Genomic DNA, 14666 nt, shown 5'->3' with positions numbered 1-14666 from the left:
TTGGGGATTTTACACTTTAGCTGTGGGGAGACAGAACACAGAACCTGCTAGATGGCGACAAAGCTATGTGGAAAGCAGGGAGGGAGGGTTGAGCATGCTGAGGGTGCAGTTTTGACGTTGAGTAGAAGAGAGGAGATTGTCTCACTAAGCAGCGGGCATTTGATGCGCACCCTGAAGGAAAGGATGGAGGGAAAGAGCCTTCTGGACAGAGGGAACAGAGAGTGCAAAGGCCCCGAGGCAGGAACATGCCTGGCAGGAACATTTCCTGCTTGAGGGCAGCAAGGAGGTCAGTGTGGCTGGAGTGAGGTGAGAGAGAAGGGGTGCATACTGAGAGAGAGCAGATGAGGTGTGGGGTGGGCAGATCTTAGAGGCCCCTCAAGGGCTGTGTGAGATGTCTCAGGAGGTGCAGGCAGGGGGGTGACCCCGCCTGATCTGGGTTGTAAAGGATCCCTGGGGCTGTGGTGCCGAGAATGGACTGTGGGGGTGAGCGGTGAATATGGACATCCCCCTTTGGGATAGGACTTGTTGCCCAGCTGTGGGAGTCTGGGCAGCTGACAGCCTCCAGCTGTTAGCCCTTTCAGGTCCACTCCAGCTGTCCAGGTGGCCAGGCTCGGGGGGTGGCCCCAGGCAGTGACTGAGCCAAGCAGCGGTCAAGGGCCCAGCCAACTCCACGTGACCGCCTCTAACCGACAATCTCTGCCTGATGGACACAGCGCAACAGGTCTTGTCGCTCAGTCCCGCTTCCTCCCCTTTCCGTTCTTCTGCTTCCCAGAGCTAGGGCAGGAAGCAGGGACGTCGTTGTGGTAATCCAGGTGCGAGATGATGTGGTTGTCTCAGCTCAAGCTGCTGGAACAGAATGCCACACGTGGGGGGCCCTAAACAATGGAAATTTATTTCTCACGGTTCTGGAGGCCGGAAGTCCAAAAAGGTTCTTGGTGAAGACCCTCTTCCCGGTTTACACAGGGCTGTCTTCTCATTGCGTCCTCACGTGGTGAAGGGAGAAAGGTCCTCCCTCTTCTGTGTCTTCTTCGAAGGGCACAAATCCCATTCTCGAGGGCTTCACCTCCCAAGGGCTCCACTTCCTAATACCATTACAGTAGACGTTAGGGTTTCAAGGTATGAATTTTGGGGGGACACAAACATTCAATCCATAATAGGAAGCTGAGACCAGGGTGATGACACAAGAGAATCTCCTGTTTAGCTTGGGCTGCGTGGTGGCTGTTATTTCGTGCAGTAGGTGTGGTTGTGAAGGCTGTGTGTGCGTGAAATCTAAATCTATCATGTGCGTGAGGGAAGGAGGCTTGCAGTGAATGCTCATGTGCTGGGGAAGGAGGAGATAGAAGCGTGTACCCTGAGAAGAGAAGGCCAGGGGACATGAGAGCCACCTTGTGGTGACAGCGTTGTGTGCTGGGGACTCTGGATGGTGAACAGTAGCTCCAGGTGTCCTGGATCAGAAGAGTGAGCTGCACTGCTCAGAACAGCTCTCAGGCTCTCAGGCCGAAGGTGGCACATCTCAGGACAGGGCTGGGACATCCTGTCAACCACGGTCCTCACCCCCAGCCTGGAGAAGGGGCCTGGGGCTGGAGGCTCAGTCTGTGCTGAGCTAGCCAGTGATGTCCTCTGGTTGCTCTGGCCTCCAAGCCATCCTTGGCCAAGCAGCTGAAACTGCCCTGGAAGATGCTGGAATGTGTGGCAGCAAGTAGGAGAGACCTTCCCTGAGACCTTTGCACTCATCCAGGCCAGGCTGGGACTGGCCTTGTTGTGGCCTGGGCAGCAGGCAAGCTCCTGCCTGGATATTTACTGAACACATTAGCACCATACTGCTGGGTTACCTTCAGTGTCTCATCTCTACAGCAACCCCAGGAGTAGTACTGCTCTGAGTGCTGGGATGAATATGGTCCCTTTGTCTCTCGGGTCAACTCTCCACCCTGCTCTGTGCCCCAGGAGGCTGAGCCATAACTGGCTGCCTCATTTGGCTCCCTTGCTCTCTGGATCCTGGTTGGGTTGTGTCAGTGGGAGCCACTGGCAGGAGAGCAGGAGATGAGAAAGTGAAGTTGGGGTATTTATTTGGTCGCTGGGGTGGAATGCATCCTTGCAGCTCCAGTGTGGCAATCCAGTCCGTGGCTACCCTGGTACAAGCCCCAGGGCACTGCAGTAGTGTTTGTGGTTTCCTTGATCATGCCCATACTTTTTAAAACAAATTGACTCAGTTGGTTAAGCGTCTGACTCTTGCTTTCAACTCAGGTCATGATATCATGGTCGTGAGATCAAGCCTGCATTGAACTCCATGCTGAACGTGGAGCCTGCTTGGGTTTTGCTCTCTCTGCCCCTCCCCAACTTGCATACGTGTTCATGTGCATATGCACCGGCTCTCTCTCTCTCTCTCTCTCTCTCTCTCTCTCTCAAAATAAATAAACATGAAAAAATATCCCTCAAGGAAACTCTTTAAAGTTACTGGGTTTGAATGTGCCATCTGTTTTTTGCTGGGACCCTGACTGGTGCAATTCACATTGTAATGATGACAAGACTGCCGTTCTGAAAGCTTGCCCAAGGTGCAGCGTGGTGACTGTGGTCATGAAGTGGTTAAGCTATGATTCAGACTGTGGGGGGTGGGTGTCAGCCCAACCCTGGGCCCTTTAAGCTTGGTTGGCTTACCCACCCCACTAATAGCCACACGAAAGAGCAAAGGTGAACCATAGCCTGTTCTGTGGACATAGTGATCTGTCCTCTCCTTGCCTGCATTGGCTCTTGGTTCACTGCTCCTAGGTTTCTGGCCCCTGGCCTTGGCTTTGATGGTCACTAAATGTGTCTCTCATTAGTGGAGACTTGCACCCCCTTTTGCTTTCCATTCCAGTCTGGCTTGAATGTTGGTGTCCCCTAAATTGCAGGTCACCACACAGTACTGGGGGTGGGGTGGGGGGGGTGCTGTGAACCACCCCAACTGTTGGTTACTGCAGAAGACGAGTATGTTACTGTCTCCCCTAACTCGGAGCTGTTTGAGTTCAGCTCCTGTTCTCCTATGCACTCTCCACCTCCTGCCAGGGCCCCGGTGAGCCAACGATGCTCAGGGCAGATGGAAGGAGCTGCTGAATAATGCTTGAGTGAGGCTGGGACTCCCACCTTTAGAGGAGACAACCATCCTGTTGTGGCATATTATAAGGAGTGAGAGTATGAATAACAGAGATTTGTGTACACAGGGTGGGGACGTGGATTGTTGATGGTGGTGATTGGGAGGAGGAGGGAGTGTGGTTTATCTATGGGGAGAACAATGATTGTGTGTGTGCTCAGAGCAGTGTTCTCCCTAGAAACGCGGGAAGCGCTGTTGCAGAGGGAGCACAGCGTCCTCTTGTGACCACACTTACAATCACAACATATATACCAGTAGGTTCCACCCACATCCCCACCCAGATCAACCCCAGCCCCAGTCTGCCTTCACCCCCAGACGTACAGCCCTCCTGAGGGCTACCTTCCCTGCCCTCAGGGTCTTGTGGGTGGGAGTACAGAACAGAGGACGGAGCCAACCTGTATAAAACACAGCCTTTATTTATTTATTTTTTTTTTTTTTAATTTTTTTTTTCAACGTTTATTTATTTTTGGGACAGAGACAGACAGAGCATGAACGGGGGCAGAGAGAGAGGGAGACACAGAATCGGAAACAGGCTCCAGGCTCCGAGCCATCAGCCCAGAGCCTGACGCGGGGCTCGAACTCACGGACCGCGAGATCGTGACCTGGCTGAAGTCGGACGCTTAACCGACTGCGCCACCCAGGCGCCCCAAACACAGCCTTTATTGATTTCAAGGAACATCTACCTTGAGTCTCTGGCAGCAGAGTCTGAGAGGCTGGCACTAGGTTGAGCACGTTTGTGGCAAGAAGACGGCAGAAAAGCTGTCTGAGCCTGGGAGGAGCAGAACTGGGAGAAAGGGGGCTTCCCCTGAGGACAGTGGGGACCAGGAGGACACCCGAGTATCTCGAGCAGCAGGTGGCGTCACAGAGCCATCTCCTCCCCTTCACAAGCTCACCCTCAGGCCTTTGGACCTCCCACTGCTTAGAGACTACTTCCTTTCCAGCCCAGAACCTGGGTGCTTCTCCCAAGGGAATGAAACTCCCTTTGATCCGGTGCTTCCAAACCAGGGCAAACATCTCCCCTGCAAACACCTGCCGCTTTCTCGTCTAGGAAGCCCTTCTCACCTCTCTCAAACATTTTGTACTCAGGGTAGTCTCTCCTGATCACTCCCTCCTGGGTTAGGCGGAAGCTCTGCTGGGAGCCTCCTGGGGGTCCCCTCGCACTCAGTCGTTGATTTGTTTGTTTCGACGTCTGTCTCCCCCAAGGGCTGGCACTAGTTCTGGGGTGTGACTTATACCTGGGTAGACAGCACAGTGCCCAGTGCTCAAAAAATCTGCCAAAAATGAAACGGGATAGAGTAGCGAATTCAAAGTGGGGGCACCCAGCACCTGTAGGACCCCTCCCCCCGTGCAGTACTGCCCATCTGTCCCCACTGGCAGCTCCAGCGTCGCTCCCCAGCCTGTGGTCAGATGGGGGTCATGCTGGGTGCAGACGCGTGTCTCTTGTCGTCGCCAGAGTCGGAGCCCAGCTCCCCAGCCTCCACCAGCTTGTGGTGGCAGCGGCAGGTGGAGGCCCGGCTGGTGGAGGATGGGAGGCTGTGGCCCTTCGGGGGCTTGTTCCTGGCTATGCCTCGCAGGACCCTGTGGAAGATGAGGTAGCAGATCTCGCAGATGGTGAGCACGATGCAGACGGCAGAGGCACCCACCATGAAGTAGGTGAAGACCTTCTTCTCGGTGGGCCGCGCGATGTAGCAGTCCACGATGTTGGGGCAGGGCGCCATGTTGTCACACTGCACCAGGCGTGGCATGCTAAAGCCATGCCAGAGCGTGTGCAGCACGTAGAGGAAGAGGAATTCGATGAGGAGCTTGAAGATGAGGCTGAACAAGTAGGTCCACCACAGGCCGCCGTGCTTCTTGCCCGCGTTGGCGTACAGCTTGGCGCACTGGTCCCCGTGCTTCTGGCGGTGCCGGCGCTCGCGCTCCTCCCGGTAGGCCACGTGCAGGATGACCAGCAGCGAGGGGCACGTAACGAAGATGAGCTGCAGGGCCCAGAGGCGGATGTTGGAAATGGGGAAGAAGTTGTCGTAGCAGACGTTGGTGCAGCCGGGCTGCCTGGTGTTGCAGTCGAAGTCCTTCTGCTCGTCCCCCCACACGCGCTCCGCGGCCACGACGTACACCAGCACGCGGAAGACGAACACCACCGACAGCCAGATGCGCCCAAATGCCGTGGAGTACTTGTTCACGCCGCTCAGGAGGGCCTGCAGCGTCTTCCAGTCCATGGTGCTTGGCGGGCGTGCCGGGGGCCGTGCCCACCTGACGGCATGCAAGGGAAAAGTCCATGTTTAATGTATGGGTGACATTTAAAATTTTTTTATTATTTTAATTTTTTATTTTGTTGCATATATATGTTATTTTGTTATATGTACGTGTATACGTATATACACACATATATATGTATATTTTTATGTATTTTTTCATTTTTATTTTTGAGAGACTGCAAGCAGGGGAGGGGTAGAGAGAGGGGGACAGAGGATCCGAAGCGGGCTCTGTCTTGACAGGCTGACAGCAGTGAGCCTGATGGGAGGGTGTGAACCCAGGAATCGTGAGATCACCACCTGAGCTGAAGTCGGATGCTCAACCGACTGAGCCACCCAGGTGCTCCGCATAGGTAACATTTGATGTGAGCATTTACCGTGTATCAGGCACTGTTCTGGGGTCTTTATGTGGATAGATGCGTTTGATCAGCCAATGACCCTTTGAGATCAGGACTATTATTCCCCCCAGGCTACAGGCAGGATACAGGCCTAGAGAGAGGCTAAGTCAAAAGTCACAGAGCTTGTATGCATGAAGGAAGGGAATGTGCATTTGCTGATAATAACAATGACCATTTATTGAGCATTTACTATGGGTCAGCCGAGGAGCTAAAAGCTGTGCAACACTATCTCCTTTAGTCCTTATAATGACCCCATGAGGTAGATACTATTATGCTTCTCATTTACAGATGAAGATAACCGTTGCAAAGCACTTAACCCATAGTAAGTGCTCAATAAATGCTGGCCACTCATTGTGAAATCTAGAGAGGCCAAATCACTCATTTAGAACTGCAGTTGGATTCCAGGCCAGGCTGTCAGTGCAGGGGTGTGGGGGGGTCAGGCTGTGCTCTCCACCACCTCCTACCCCTCCTCTGCTGGATGCCTGTCCCAGACCAGGTTCTTGCAACTTACTTCACTGATTCCTTGCTACCGTCTTGTGAGGGGTGGGGTCATGAGCCTGTAGGGACCAAGGGCAGGCTGCCCCAAGATAGGCCACTTTGGCATGCAGATGATTTTGAGTTAAAAGCAATCAAAGCTCATCAGATTCAGGAAAAGCTCTTTATCTCTCCTTCAACTGCCTAGAAGTATTCAGATAGAGGACCTGCTCCAGGAAGAGAGCCATCACCGGAGATAACTACATTGTTATACGAACTAAGGAGGGTAGACAGAGAGGAGCCTAGCAAGGCCTGTTTGATCAAAGTCCTCTACATCCCATTGTTTCTGAGTGGCCCAGCAAACATTTGTTTACCAAATATTTACTCATTTTCATCCTTGGTGAATTGTATTTCTTCCCTTTGAAGTCCCAGACCCCTATTCCCTTCTCTTTAGTTCAGGAGGGCATATATACCTCCTTTCATCTGTCTTTGGAATTTCCACATCCATGTGGATTCCCCATTCACATGAAATTAAATTAGATTTTCTCTTGTTTATCTGTCTCTAATTTCATTCTTAGTCCAGCTAGCAGGACCGTAGTCCAGGTAGAAGGGCAGAGGATCTTCTTGCTCCCTGGCAAGCCCATTCTGCAGAGGGGAAACGGAGGTTCAGAGAGGAGAAATAACCTCCTCAAGGTCTCCCAGTCAGTAGGTGGTGACGTTGGGAGAACAACTCAGGTTGGGGGTGAGTGGGGGATGGTAGGTGGTTTGGCTCCTGGCACACCAGATCCAGGGAAAATCTAGAGACAATCCCTCTCCCTGTGCCAGAGCCTGGGGGAGCCCCAACCACCCCAGCCATGCTGGATGCCCGGGCTCCGTGGTGGGGAGACATACTTTGTTCAGGCCCCAGAACCACCCATCTTCCTCCCAGTCCTGGGATGACTCAGAGGGTGTGGATGGGTGGGTCTGCCTGAGTACATCTAGTGTCTGCCTGTTGCCATGGGTGTGGGAACATGTGTCTCCATGTGCATGTGTGGGCCTGTGTGCACATGTGGGCGCTCCTGGACCACACGATGCCCCTCTGAGCATGCATGATGCCTGTGGGTCCAAGTCTTGCAGGGCCCCTCTCACCCCTCTACTGCTACCACCTTGCTCCAAACCACCATCACGCTTGCTGGTATTATTGCCAGGGCCTCCTCGCTGGCCTTTCGGCATCTGTTCCTGGGCCCCTAGAATCCACTAACTTGGACCGTGTCACTCCCTTGTTTAAAACTTTCTACTAGCTTCACATTACGCTTAGGATGAAACCCCAGATTTTACATTCTTGCCCTCCTCTCCTACATTCTCACCCTGCCTCTCTCTGCTCCAGCCACGTGAGGAGAGTTGGGGACTCTGCAATTATTCCTGCTGCCAGGAATGCTCTTTCTCCAGAACCTTGCATGGCTGGGTCCTTCTAATCGCTGAGGACTCCCCAGATTACCCTGGGTCTGGGAGCCCTGCCCTCCCAGTCACTCTGCTCCTGTCTCCTTTATTTTCCTCCTCGAATTTAATCACCATTTGATATTAAAGTATTTGTTATTTTTTGGTTCTTATTTATTGTCTGTCTCCCCCGCTAGAATATCAGTGCTGTTTTGCTTACTGAGTTATATTTAGTGCCTAGTGTTTGGCACACAGTAGGTACTCAGTAAGTGCTGGGTGATAAAGAAATGCATGCTGACTTCTCAGAGAGGCAGCTTGGAGGGAAGGGCTGTGAGGTGGGGGCAGGTAGGTAGCCTGCAGAACAATCTGGACAAGGTCGCTTGAGGGAAGGACTTCCCGGCTCTGGCCAGAGGGAGAAGGCACATTTGCTTCTCAACACCTCAGCTCTTCTGATGCCTCTTCTCCGGGACTCTCCAACAGCATGGTGTGACTGCAGAAGACCCCATCCCTGCAGACCCTCTTCTCCCCCACGTGCTCCTCTGAGACCTGGCCTTATGGGGACGAGCAGAGAAATGTGCACTGAGCATGGAGTCACATCTGGATTCCAGCCTCAGCTCTGCCCCTTACTAGCCAGGTGACTTCCAAGAATCCCTTAATAGTTTGACCTCCGTTCCTTATCTGTAAAGGGAAAGAATTCCTACTTTCTTGAGCTGTTGTAAGAATCTTAAGATCACTCCCTCCCCAGCCTGCCACTCACCTGGTGGGAGCTCAAAAAGACTGAAGTGGTGGTTGGAGCCCAGTCTGCCAGCCTTCCCGAGGAGAGGGGCCCTGTCACCCGACACCCACCTGGGTGCAGCCCCCTTCTGGGTCCCCACCTTCCACCTTCCACCTTCCACCTTCCGGTCCTGTCTGTCCAGTCCCGCCCAACACACCCCAGGGACTCCACTCATCTGCAAAGAATTTCCCTCCAAGCTCAGAACTGGGACAGGTGGAGCCAGTTCTGATTACCCCAGCCGGCCACCAGCACTCCCCCCCACCCTCACCCCCCAGCCATCCTCTTTTTCCCAGCTCGGGACCAAACTTCGCCCAACTGTCGCCACACTCTATAATGCCACTGCAGTCTCCCCCCACTCCCCTCACCCACTTTCCTTTCATCCGGGGCAGCTCGGGAGCTTGCGGACGTGGGAGGGGGTGTCTCAGAACCTTCCAAGCCCCCTAGAGCCCCCACCTCGCCCAGAATCGAGGGGCGAGAGGGCACTGGGGGTGTTGGGGGAGACCCTTCCACCACCTCCCTTCCTTCGCACCCCCCCCCCAGCCGACCCCGTCGCTGGGGGTCGCCCGGGAGCGCTCGAGTCCCGCCACCCCACCCGCACACTCACCGGGAGCCCGCGTCCGGGAGCCCCGCGCGGCGGCGGAGGGGCGGGAGCCGGGCTCTGCAGTGGAGGCCAGGCGCGCGGCGGCGGCGGGCTCAGCCAGGGGGGCGGCGCGGAGGAGGGAGGGCCGGGGAGGAGCCTGGGAGCCGGCTCGGCCGCAAGGGGTCCGCGTCTAGTCCCGCTGCCACCCGCCGCCGGGGCGGCCTTCCGAGGGGCTCGTCGCTGCTCCGAGCCTCGGTTTCTTCATGTGGGAAATGGGGGCATCGGTGGCCATGGGCAGGGCTGTTGCAAAGGCTCCAATGAGATCAGGGGCGGGAGGCACTCTAAACTGTTAAGTGCTGTGGCCCGGGACAGCCTGCAATCATGACTCGCCCACACGCGTTGCCACGGCGACTGTGCCCGCGCCCTGCGGGTCTCTGTTCCTGCCCGGCGCCCGGCCGGGACCCTGCTTGGGGGCACTCTGGGCACGATGAGCCTCCACGGCGGTGCCTGGCTCAGGCTCTGTGGCCTCCAAGGTGGGGAGCAGACTCTGCGTCCACAATGGAAAGGACACAGCGAGTCCTGTGCCTGGAAAGGAGATGGGGGGATCCTTTGTCCAGGGGTGAGGGCAGAGGTGGTCGCCTGGAGTTAGGACAAGGGGCAGATTCTGTGCGAGGGGGTCGGATGTTGGGGCGAGAGCGCCCTTGCCCTAGAGACTGCGGAAGGAGGCGGGCCTGCAGCTGGGCTGGGCTCTGGGGACAAAGAGGCTTTATCTTATTTATTAGTGTGCTGTGACAAGGAGCTTTCCCAGCCTTGTTGGAGAAACCCCAGCGTTTCTGGCCTCCCTGGGAGCCCTGGGGTCTTAGTCACCTTGGGGCTGAGCCCTCGCTGTCTCCATAGAGATGGAGACATAGAGATGGTGTGGTTAACACAAGGGTGACTGTACATGGGATTTCCCCAGGACTGTACGGGTTTGCCACCTGTGGTCCAGTGTAATTCGCATCCTCCCCTTCCTCTCAAGAGTGCCCCCAAACCTGGGAAGATCCATTACACGGTCACCCTACCGACTACTCATTTCGATAGAGACTAACCCTGCATTGCGTGTTCAGAGACATCTTTGCGCCAGACATGGCTGGCAGACTTTATTTCATCCTCACAGTGGGGAGGAAGGTGTGACCCTTCCCACTGAGGTACAGAGAGGTTAGGTGACTTACCCAGGGTCATACAGATGCTAAGCAGCAGAGCCAGCTCTGGAGGTCTCAGCCTTGTGGATGGGGCAAAGCCACAGGGCAGAGGCCGTCTTTCACTCACTGGGTCGTGGCCCCTGAACATCACTGTTGAGACCCCATGCCGGGTGGTCTCGGTGCTTCTGTGTATGTGCCAGTGTTGGGGGATGTGTGAACATGAGAGCGTCCTGTGAGGGTCCATGACTCTGCCATCTGCTCCCTGCGGCCTGTTGCTCTCCAGCATCTCAGAGCAAACCCGCTCCCCACTTCCTTCCCTCCTAGTCGCTCTTCAACCCATTTGAACAACGTTTCCATCCCGGTACTGTGTCACAAAGGCGACCCTGTCAAGGTCACCGCGGATTTCCATGATGCTAAATCCAACAGTCGTGTCTCCATCCCCACCCTCCTGGACCTACAGAAGCACCTGACACAGCGGGTGACCACTGCCTCCTTCTCAGAACGCTTTCTGCCCTGGGTTTCCTTGACACCACACTCCCAGTTTTCTTGCACCTTGGAGGCCACATGCTGGTGTCCAGGGCGGGCATGTCCCAGGCTCTAGCCTCTTCTCTCCCGGGTGAACTCATCCAGTCTGGGGGCTTTCAATACTATCCAGCACTGAGGAGTCCCACGCTTGTGGTGCTACTCCTGACTTCTCCCCGAACCCCAGATTATGTGACCAGGGCTGCCCACATGACCACCAGGTTTCCAGTTACTTGTTTCTCCTTCCTGAGATCAGCTATGCATCTTTGACTATATACTCTCCTTTTGACATTTACCCAATGTGGGTATGCTATGCACATGGTTCTATGCATAGAACAGCTAAATAGTATGTGTACTATCATGTATTTAATCAGTCACATACTGATGAAACGTAAGGCTGCTTCCAATCATATATTTCCTACTTTCTATTATAAACACCATTGCAATAAATATGCTTGGACAAACATCATTTAACACATTTTAAAATTAGGTCCATAGGATACATTCCTAGAAGTGGAATTTTTGGGGTAATGTTGTATGCTCATTTTTAAATTTTTATAGATAATGCCAAATCCTCTCCATAGATGTATCAGTTTACGCTGCCACCAGACGTGAGTGCTTGCGTCCCTGTGTCCTTGCTAATGTAGAGCATTATCAAACTGTATGATCTTTGCTCATTATACTTCTATTTTGCATTTCTTTTATTATGATTGAGGATGAGCATCATTTGGTATACTTAACATCCATTTTGTTTGTTTTTCTGTGAACTGTCCTTTGCCTTTGCCCATTTTTCTTTTTTTTTTTTTTAATGTTTATTTATTTTGAGAGAGAGAGGGCGGGGAGGGGGGAGGTGGTGGGGGGAGAATCCCAAGCTGGCTGACACTGTCAGCGCAGAGCCCAATCCGGGGCTTGATCTCATGAACTGGGAGATCATGACCTGAGCCAAAATCAAGAGTCAGATGATTAGCCAACTGAGCCACCCAGGTGCTCCTGCCTTTGCCCATTTTTCTAGTGGATGGTTGCCTTTTAAATTATTGATTTCTTAGGGGCTCTTTATATATTAAAGCAATAAGCCCTCTGTCTATGATACAAATAAAAAAGATACAGTCCCTGGTTACACACTTGTATTTTTGACTTTGAATATGGAATTTTTGCCATACAGAATTAAAATATTTTTTATGCAGTCACATGTATCCATCTTATCTTTTTGGTTTCTGGGTTTGGTCATAATTAGAAATGCCTTCCCTACTCTGGGAACTGAAAAAGTTTTCCTCCCATGGTTTCTCCTAGCTAAGGTAATGCTTTCATCATGTAAATCAGATGTCACTCACCTATGAAAACCTCGCAGTGACTTACCATTACTTTTATACTAACACCCACTCTCCTGACATTGGACTACAAAGCACCAAATGACCTGGTCCTGCTTTGTCTCCTATCCCACATCTCCTTGGTCACTCTTCTCCAGTCACCCCGGCTTTCATTCTGCTGCACAAACACACCACAGTCAGTCCAGCCTCCTGGCCTTTGCATGGACGCCTGGCCCTCTGCCCGGACTGCTTTTCACTCATCACCTTCTGAAAGAGGTATTCCCTGGGCACCCCATCTGATGTCACCTCATCCACTTCCTCAGCAGTGTCACTTCAGAACGTTCCCTGACATTCTAAGAGGGCAGCGGGCTTGCCAGTAGCACTCCTGCTGCTTCTCCAGAGTGCAGACACTCAGTTATTGTTTGCAAAGTAAATGCTGGGTGCACAGAAAGTTATGTGTGGGGACTGTCTGTCTGGTAAGTGCGATTGGGTAGCTGTGTGTTAAGGGGGGGGGGGTGTGGGGAATATGGGTGAATGGTTGGTGGTGTGGCTGTGAACGGGTATGATTGCAGAGGTGGCTGGGAGGCTTTTGTGAGGTTGTGTGCATGTGTGGTTGTGAGATGGTGGCGTGTGGCAGGGTCTCTGTGTGTGGTCGGGTTATTCTGCTCTGGTGACCAGGTGATTTTATTGCCGAGCTCCTGATCATTTGGACCTTGCCAGATGCTGCCCCCTCCCTCCTGACATCAGGCAGTGTCTCCAACAACCGGCCTCTGCTTTTTCTTGGAGGGATCTGGACAAGTCCCCATTCCAGAAAGAGGCTGCGAGGCCCTGCCGTCCCACTTCCAAGTGCTGCTCCCTGAGCAGGGGAATGTGTGGGAGGCCATGTAGGCCAGCCCCCTGCCTCAGGGCAAGACTGTGTTGTAGCTGGGCTTGGAAGCTGCCCCAGCCACCCACACTCCCTTCAGGGTCTACACCTGTTCTCTGGGGGTGGCGGGCCCTAAGCCTGGCACTGCACTTCTTCTGGCCCAGGCCTTGGCAGGGGCTGGTTTTGTTCCAGGCCTCCCCCAGTGTCTGAAACTCTGCCCAGGCCTCAGGTAGGGGCTTCCCTCTCTGGCTGAGGGTTTCCTTGCATTTGTGTATGTGCGGCAGGGGCTCTTTCTTCCCTTGAGCAGAGTGGGGCAGGCAGAACCAGCTGCGAAGCAGGTCAGGTGGAAGAATGGGGGCTTTCCAGCCGTGCTGCAGCATGCCTGGGGCTGTGGGTAGGAAGGAAGAGATGTCCCAGGATCCAGCCTAGAATACTGCTTTCCTTCCAAGACACTGGGACTTACTTGGGACTTCTGCCCACACAGCTTTTATCGTCAAATAGAGGTAACGCCTGGCTTTTCTGAGTTGCCGGCAAGCTTCAAGATTCCACATGTGTCCTGAATCCCATCCCTTCTCACCCGCCCCGGACCTCCCTCCTTTCTTTCTCCTCCATCTTCTCCCTTCTGCTCTTTACTGGATCTTTCCCTTTACAATAAATGTGCTGGTAGTCCTTTGTCTTAAAAAACAAACACACCTCCCTCACTCCGTTCTTCCAGCATCTGCCTCGTTTCTTTCCATTCCTCTGTAGTAAAACTCCTCAAAAGAGTCGTCTTGATGCATCATCTCCATTTGTTCCCTCCGTCCCCTCTTGAAGTCACTCTAACCAGTCCCTGGTTCATCGCATTCCACCTGAACCCTCTTGCCCGGCTTCCCACAGCTAAGGCTCTGCATTCCCGGCAGGAATTTGGTCCCTAGGATGTCACACTCTCCTGACTTTTTTTCCTCTCTGGTTTTTCTTTCTCCGTCTCCTTTGCTGGGTCCTCCAGATCTCCTTGACGTTGAAGTATTGAGGTGCCCCGGGGCTCAGTCCTAGGCTCCTTCTCTCCTCTGGCCCCACTCCTTCTCCTGGCGGTGCCATTCAGTCTCAGGGCTTAAAATAATCAGAATTAGGCTGACAACTCCTAGATACTTATTTATCTCCAGCCAGACCAGCCCCCTGAACTCTGGGCTCATGTGCGTAGCCGCCCGTCCACCTCTCCTATCAGTGTCTAGTAAGTATCGCAGACTCACCTTGTCCCCAATCTAACTCCTTCCTTTAGTAAGATTGTCAGATTTAGGGACAAAGCAAACAAGTAAACGCCCCTCCCCTTAAGTAAAACCATACCCCGAATCACGTGCTCAGTTAAAATTGAATTTTAGATTGTACACGGGACTTCCTTATACTAAAAGACACTTATCTATTCTTTTTTTGAAATTAAAATTTAGCTGGCTGTCCTGTGTTTTACCCGGCAACCTGCTCCTTACATCCCTCTCCATCCTTCTTACTTTTCCAGTAAATGGCAATGTTACTCATCTACTTGTTAAGGCCCCAAACTTAAGAGTCATTGTTGATTCCTTTTATTCATACCCCACGTTCAGTGCCACAGAATCATTTTGGTGCTACTCTCAAAATATTTTCAAAATCTGGTCGCTTCTCACAGATTCTGTTAAGGTTATCCTGGTAACATCAAACCCACGGCTTGTTTCTTTCCTGGATTATTGCAGTAGCCTCATAACGGATCACCCTGCTTTGTCCTTGCCCCCATTCATCCATTGCTGACGCAGCCACCA

General features: G+C 53.2%; 1 protein-coding gene across 2 annotated transcripts; it reads right to left on the bottom strand.

Moving 5' to 3' along the window:
- Positions 1-3666: 3666 nt before the first annotated feature.
- On the bottom strand, positions 3667-9419 carry GJB3 (gap junction protein beta 3). Of its 2 annotated transcripts, none has more exons than XM_006934554.4 (2): positions 9047-9419; positions 3667-5377 (listed from the first exon to the last, which is right to left on the bottom strand). In XM_006934554.4, exon 2 carries the CDS (start codon positions 5341-5343, stop codon positions 4531-4533), a length of 813 nt encoding a protein of 270 aa, XP_006934616.1. In that variant the 5' UTR covers positions 5344-5377; positions 9047-9419; the 3' UTR covers positions 3667-4530. The 2 variants fall into 2 exon arrangements, with proteins under 2 accessions (XP_006934616.1, XP_019692179.1); XM_019836620.2 differs by lacking the exon at positions 9047-9419 and adding an exon at positions 8425-8547.
- Positions 9420-14666: the final 5247 nt, after the last annotated feature.

This window comes from Felis catus, chromosome C1 (assembly GCF_018350175.1).
Source record: "Felis catus isolate Fca126 chromosome C1, F.catus_Fca126_mat1.0, whole genome shotgun sequence".
NCBI lineage: Eukaryota > Metazoa > Chordata > Mammalia > Carnivora > Felidae > Felis > Felis catus.
Note: the sequence above shows the minus strand (reverse complement) of the source record. Positions and strands in the feature narration are given on the sequence as shown.

Excerpts from the sequence above, each read along its gene's own strand:
- GJB3 (XM_006934554.4), bottom strand. The coding sequence starts at position 5,343 with ATGGACTGGAAGACGCTGCAGGCCCTCCTGAGCGGCGTGAACAAGTAC.